The following is a 7,604-nucleotide window of genomic DNA, read 5'->3' as shown; positions in this document are numbered from 1 at the left end:
AGCTGTTTTGTTTTTATTTCTTTTATTTCTTTTTGTTGCTTGTTTTGTGCACCAACCACCAAGTCAAATTCCTTGTACTGTCCTTAAAACTGTACATGGCAAATAAAACATTTCTGATTCTGATTCTGATTCTGAAAGCGGAGCCTTGTTGTTGTTGTAGCAGCGTCTCTGCGGCGCATGCCCATGACAACATCATCATTTATTACCGTGTGATCGGCTAAAACAAATCATGGTGGACAGGCGCTTCGCCCAATCAGCTTCAAGCATTCTGTTCATGTCCCTCCCTGGTTCTGAAAGGATTCACCAGACACAGACCCAGATCCATGTGGAGAACGTGAGATAGAGGGAGGGCTATGCATCAATCTGGATCTTGCCAGGTTAGGAGTCTACAATCATTCCAAGAAACACTTTTTGTTATACTGGGTGAAATGGTGCCCTGAGAACAGTCAATACATAATATATTCTGGAAAAAGAATGAAAAGAATTAAACCTCTGTAGCAGCTACAATTCTGTAAAAACTATGATCAATCCCTGCCATTCGGTTTGAATTGAAAGAACCAATCAGTTGCCTTCATGGAGGGGGAGGAGCTTAGAGGAGGGCGTGTTAGCTCAAATCATGCTAGCTTTCAAAACAATGCGAACTGCACCTTTAAGAAGGAAGATGTGAATCAAATAATAAGACCAGCAACACCAGATAGGAAATCTCAGTCAACATATTTTTCTGATTTGATCCATCAGAATGTAGAATGGAACTGGAAAGAAAAGTTTAAAAAAAACAAACTTTTAATTGTAGTTAGCCTGATCTTAAATGCCATCTTATCATGATACATCTTAAGTGATTTGCCTCAATGTGTGTTATCTTTATTTTTATTTATATATATAATTAGCAATTGGAAATGCCACATGTAGTTTCACAACTTGACTTCGCCAAAATGAAAAATAAATAAATAAATAAAAATAAAATAAAGCAAAGTTGTTAGAAATGATTGAACAATTAACCTGGACTGAAAAACCATAGCTCCCTTTAAATCTTATTTCTACTGTACCATTGAATGATCTTCAATTGAAAGAACTTGTATTTTTATTTATTTATTTAGAACGAAAGAAAAATAAATGAATGCATTTTTATTTAGCAAGAAAGAAAGAAAGAAATGCATTTTTATTTATTTAGAAATAAATAAATGCATTTTTATTTAGAAAGGAAGAAAAATAAATGCATTTTTATTTAGCAAGAAATAAAAAAATAAATAATTTTATTTAGAAAGAAAGAAGAAAGATATGAATTTTTATTTAGAAAGAAAGAAAGAAAGAAAGTGTTTCCCTCCGAGGCATGCAGCACAGTCTGTTCATGATCCAGAATCATCGTCCTCTGACGCGTCTGAGTCCTCTGCTGTCACCTTAAAGTTACACTGTCTACTATCTGCACTGCATGACTCTGTGTTTTTTAATCCTGACCTGCTGATTACACTAATAATGGGACGGTCTAAGCATAAAGACCTTCCCATTCGCTGTTGTCTCCCGACACTGAAACAACCCGCACATTACCTGCTGCGCTCCGAGCTTGTTCAGCATCAGCCTGTGCTTGTACTGCAGCGCCCGGTGCTCGATTGGTCAAGTCTGGCTGGGTCAACCATGGCAGAGCTCGGGGATAATGTTACCATTCCTGGGTTCATCAACCTTCTTCAAATGGATCCCCACCTTAAACCGTTCGAGAAGGACTTCAGGAGGAGGTAAAACCCCGCTTTAACGGCGCATTTTCCGCCTAAACCAGTCCTCCGTGAGGCGGAAGGTTGCCAGGTTTACACTGGCATTACGTGTCGTGTAATTAAAAGCACAAACATGAACAGATGAGACGTTTTTTAAACACTATGTAGACAAAGTGGAGTTGTGACGTTTTGAATGGGGAAAGGTCGCTTCGACCCCTGTACGTGTGAGACTCTGCCTGCTTCTGCTGAGCTGCACAGCGGCTGAAACATGAGAGATGTTCCGCTCATGCAAAATTAATGACATTTTCATTTTACGTGACAAGTTAGAAAAATAGTGAAATGAAATCGTCCTTCAACTTCCTCTGCTGGCATGCAGCGGCTCACGTGCACCACAGCGTAGTGACGTAGAACGCTACGTCATCAGGTGCTGCCAACCAGTCATTGTAATGTTTTCTGTTGGACTGCATTGTTTTCTTTAAAAATAAAAAAATAAATATGTATATACAATTTTTTTAAATTTTTTTTTAAACAAGTTTCGCAAAATGCACAACACTCAGTGAAGTGCTGGTCATTTCACAATAAAAGCCCCAGATATAAACTATGCTGTCCTTCCTTTTCAAGAACGTTATTTTATTGACAAATTGCAATAATTTACAAACCAGTAAAACAACATAAAGGCAACAAAGAACTAGGGATGTCCCGATACAACCTTTTCACTTCTGATACAATACCGATATTGCAGCCTTGAGTATTGGCCGATATCGATCCGATTCGATATCAGCACAAATTATCCATACTTTTATTACTAATTTTGTAGTGTGGAATGTTAGAAAAGGCTTGATCAAGTGATGTTACTAAAACAGAGAACAATAATAAACAATTCAAGTTCACTTCTGGACCGACATCCGATATCAGTATCGGATTGTGATACTCCTACAAAGAACAAACTCAGGGAAAACACCATTAGTAACTAATAAAGCAAACACAGACATCATCACAGTATGACACTTGGAGTTGCAGGAAACAATACTTTTTTTCCACTTTTTTTGTGGTTTATCAAAAACTTTAGAATTTCACATAATAATTAAACTCAATTAAGAAGGAATTTTGATTTATGAATATGGATTTTTTTCCATTAATATAATGAAATTAATGATAAAAGATATTGATTTGTTTTTGTTTTCAAAGATAAAAACAACACATTTTGACATTATTACTATTGTGTTTTTTGGTTCTGTTGTATACAAAATTCTTAACCACATTCCAGAATAATAATGCATTGTATATGGGCAGTACTAGGGCTGTCCTGATACAACTTTTTAACTTCTTATATGATACAGGTTTTTGAGCTTTGAGTATTGGTTGATACATCATTTTATTACTTGTTTTGTAGTGAGGAATATTAGCAAACAAGTGTTATTAGAAATGACTGAAACAGAGAACAATAATAGTCAGCAACGGTAGGCGTTAGAAACACCGACCCATTTATTTAACTTTAAACAAGTGAATATTGTGCAATTTAATAAAAAAAAATCATTAGATGCTGTTTTTTTCATCTATGCTGCTATTATGCACTTCAGTTGCTCCTTGCAGATAATAAAGTTTTATTGAATTTAATTTAAATACCCCCAATAAAACCTATAAAAACAATTCTTTTAATTATCTGAGACTTTAGAAGCAGGCCAATATAATCCTGACTTTAATTAAACAATATTTATTATTTACTGCCATTTGTAGCCCTAAATGCCATAGGAAATTCAGAATGATCTGTTCTTTAAAAATTTTAACTTAATAAATATTTATGATCTTTGTAGTTGAAATGAACTTAAAGGAGATCTATACTAGTCATGTACAGTATATAACGTAGCATGTGTTTAATGTATTACTAATAAACAAAGTATGTACATGTTTAATAAAAACAAACAAATAAATAGATTAAAAAAAAGTACTTTTTTGTATGATGACAGCCATCACACTTCAAAGTGATACAGCTGTGCGTCGTGTCCAGTATCCACTTACTGTACAGGTAAATTATGCTTGTTTTATTAGTATATTGGTCCCCGTATTAATTTCTACTAGATTCTTGATGTAAAATAGATTATGAATGGAAATAAATTAAAGGCAAAATATCTGATTTCTATTCTATTTTGTCCCTTTATAAAGGCTCAGGGCCCGTGTACTTTAATCAGTTTTCATTACCGTGTCACAGCTTGTTTTCAGTGCGCGGACCACCTGCTTTCTATTTATTGCGTATGCGGCCGACTCCAACCATGCTGAGAGATGACCGTCCCAGTTCCATCTCTAACACAGCTTGGCTTTTCTAGGCTTGGCCGAGCCCTGGATGAGTCTCAAACCCATGTCTCCTTAAAAGCCACAGAGATGACTCTACATAGGGTTGCTGCTGCGTGGAAGTTAATTCCTGATAAACCCCCTGGTGTTCCAAGGTCCAGAGTCCAAACACCGTATCGAGGGCAGCACTGGTGTAGAGATCAAGACTTGTGTTGTCGTGTTACACGCGTGACGTGTGGAAAGAATTCACCCAGCGTGTCAGTAACTAAACTATGATGACTGAGTCCTAAAAATAAACTGCTGCGTCATGGCTCATGTCTGCTAACGAGTTTGATTCAAGTGTTTCGAAGCCACATTCAGCCACTGAACGTTGTCTTTTTTTAGACACATACCTCAGATTGTCCAGTTTTTTGTTTTTTTTTTGTTGTTGGCTAATCTGCTATTGATTGGCAGGGCTGCCGATTTTCCATTGCAAAATTTCCCATGTTTTTCTTCAGGGTTTACACATTCACGCTTCACATCGCACTTGGTTCCCGTTTCATCATTCTTACCTGTTTAGATGACTTTACTGGCTGAAAAACTTGTTGAATTCATATCAAACATGCTAAAAAGGGTTAATAGTGTCAACTACTGTTTTAATTTTACATTTAATATGCTTCATCCCACAGGCTCTCTTATAAACAACCTGTGCCCCCTCCCCAGATACGCCCCCACACATAGCTAATAAGCTAATTGGACTGGGTGTGAAACATATCTATTTATCTACAGCTTTTAGCTATTTATTATGTTGTACTTTGCACAGCAATGCTGGTAAGAAATGTCTTGTTTTTACTGTGCATGCACACACGGTGTAAAATGACAAATAAAGAAATCTGATTCTCAATTAACGAAAACGAGATGGAGAAATCATACAAGATTACTTTGTATGAGCATCATTAGCCACACTGCTAGACACTCAGCTACACATTTAATGGGAAAAATACCATAGAAATGCGTGATATAGTCCTAAAATATTATTTGAAACCTTTAATCGCCCTCACGATTTGTGCGAAACCCCCCACGGCCGAATGATCACTGCTTTTAATGCAGTAAATACTCCGAACTGCTTAATCATCGCAACATAATAGAAACACTTCAGATGAAGATCTGCATTCATTTTCTTTATTTATCCAAGGGGGCTAAAAAAAAAAAAAATCACTAGTTTTACAGTAAAAAAAAAAAAAACCCAAAAAAACATTAGTCTTACTGTTAAAAGAAAAAAAAATAAATCATTAGTCTCACCGTTAAAAAATAAAGAATTAGTCTCACTGTAAAAAAAAGAAAAAAATCATTAGTCTCACCGTTTAAAAAAAAATAAAAATTAGTCTCACTGTAAAAAAAAAAGAGAAAAATCATTAATCTCAACGTTAAAAAAATAAATAAAAAATTAGTCTCACTGTAAAAAAAAAATCATTAGTTTCACCGTTGAAACACCCCCCAAAAAAATTAGTCTCACTGTAAAAAAAACAAAAAAAACCACTAGTCTTACCATAAAAAAAAAAACATTAGTTTCATTATAAAAAAAACATAAAAAAATAATAATCAATAGTCACACCGTAAAAAAAAATGAAAATAATAATCACTAGTCTCACCGTAACACAGCACAAGATTTTGATCAGGATTATGAGCTGAAGATTTGTCCGTTTGTCACACTTTCTAGACATTCAGTGAAATAATATGTTATTCAGACAACGCTTTGCAATGAACTTACTTTGATCTCCGGACATGTCTCGACTGTCAGTCTTTCTCAGAGGCGTCTGCTGATCGCTTTGATGTGTCTTAATGAGTTCTTTCTGGATGCGGTCAACTTGACAGTTCAAGTTGACAGTTTCATGGTCGAACTCATGAGGACACATCAAATGGATCAGCAGACGCCTCTGAGGAAGACTGACAGTTGGTAGTCGAAACATGTCTGAAGATCAAACCAAATTTCCTGAAAAAAGTTGTCTGAATAAATGGAACCTTAACATATTAATGTGTGATATTACCCATACACCTGCATGTGAGGTATTTCTGTGTCATGTTGGGCCTGATTTTAAGTAAGGAGAAAAAAACAGTTAGGTTGATTTTTTTTTTTTTTTTTTTCCGTCTGTTTTCCAAGATCATGCAAAACCAGAGGCCCAAGATTGGCAGGATGATATTTTCAGACTGACCAGATAAATGTTCCGTATATGCAGTACATACTACACCTCACACTATTTCTTGCTCTGTTGACATCATTGATATTTTAGCCCTTCCTGTTCCTGTAAAGTTCTGCAGCTAAGGTTTTGCAGCAGAGGCATCATCATATAGCTCCTAAATTATAGCAAATGAAACTTTGGGGCATTGGGAGTGCTGCTTGTTACGGCAGATTGTTTCATGATGGTATGAGTGCGCTTTTATAGCTTTTTCTTCTTCTATCAAATGCAGCAATAACTTTTCCTTTTTCTCCTCGTGATGAGGAGAATTACTTGCTTTAAGGTGAGTCCTAAGTGCACACGATCTCAGTGAAAAGGAACATGCAGTAGGTGATGCATTTACGTTATAGTTAACGACAATTAGAATGAATCTGACTTGTCTTATTTACTACCTTTTTGTAAAAATGTTCTGTTACAAGGCTTTAGTACAGAGAGAGGCGACGTCTACAAGTATCACAGCCGGAGCCACAAAAATATGTGCGTTTGATCTTCAGACAACATTATCAACATTTATGTCAGCATTTAGAATAATGACCAATCTGAGCATTAACACGGGTACGAACAAAGGGTTTTTATAGTAATCTTGTGTTTTTCTGTCATTCTGTGTATGTTTGTTGTTGTCTTGTTTGTTATGATTGCATTTCTGTTGTTCTACCTGTAAAATGCATGTTTTTTGGAGTCATGTTGTGTATTTCTGTTGTTGTTTTGCTTGTTTGTTAGTACTGTGGGTTTGCAGAGTCATTTTTTGTATTTGTCTTGTTTTTTGCGTATCATTGTTGTCATTTTCTGTCACTTTGTATTTTTGTTTGCGTTTTTGGTTATTTGGAGTATTTTCTGTGTTTTTCTTGTCTTTTACTGTATTTTCTGCAGTGTTGAAATTCTCAGTTTTGTATATATATATATATATATATATGTGTATATTCTGTGTATGTTTGTTGTCTTGCTTGTTATGATTGCATTTTGTGCATTTCTGTTGTCCTTTAGTGTATTCTTCCTGTGAAACATAAGTTTTTTTTTTTGGTGTCATATTGGGTTTTTCTTGTCTTTTTGCATACGTTTGAGTCAATTTGTGTATTTTTGTTGTCATTTTCTGTTATTGGAGTCATTTTGTGTATTACAGTTCTCAGTTTGTTCATTTTTGTAGTAGTTTATGTGTTTTTAGAGTATTACTTTTTGTTTTTCTTATTTTTCACTGTATTTTTCTGCAGTGGTGTAATTCTTTGTATTTTTTTTTAATGTATTCTTACTTTTGTTTTGTATATTTTTTTTCTTTTTACTTTAGGGGCGGCATAAAATTAGACCAAGGGCCGCATGTGGCCCCCGGGCCGCCAGTTGTCCTTGTCTGCTTTAATAGGTGACATGTTCTTTCAATATGTCACCTTGCTTAAGGGTC

At 35.3% G+C, this 7,604-nt stretch overlaps 1 protein-coding gene across 1 annotated transcript in view; it reads left to right on the top strand.

The window, feature by feature from the left end:
* The first annotated feature begins 1,512 nt into the window (after positions 1 to 1,512).
* gbe1b (glucan (1,4-alpha-), branching enzyme 1b) overlaps positions 1,513 to 7,604 on the top strand; it is a 144,262-nt gene continuing 138,170 nt past the window's right edge. The window contains exon 1 of the mRNA XM_028464627.1: positions 1,513 to 1,730. Coding sequence (XP_028320428.1) covers positions 1,633 to 1,730 — 98 coding nt within the window. The 5' untranslated portion in view covers positions 1,513 to 1,632. The remainder of the gene's footprint in view (positions 1,731 to 7,604) is intronic.

Source organism: Gouania willdenowi, chromosome 13, assembly GCF_900634775.1.
Source record: "Gouania willdenowi chromosome 13, fGouWil2.1, whole genome shotgun sequence".
NCBI classification, from domain to species: domain Eukaryota; kingdom Metazoa; phylum Chordata; class Actinopteri; order Blenniiformes; family Gobiesocidae; genus Gouania; species Gouania willdenowi.
The sequence above is the reverse complement of the archived record's forward strand: the minus strand, read 5'-3'. Positions and strand labels throughout refer to the sequence as shown.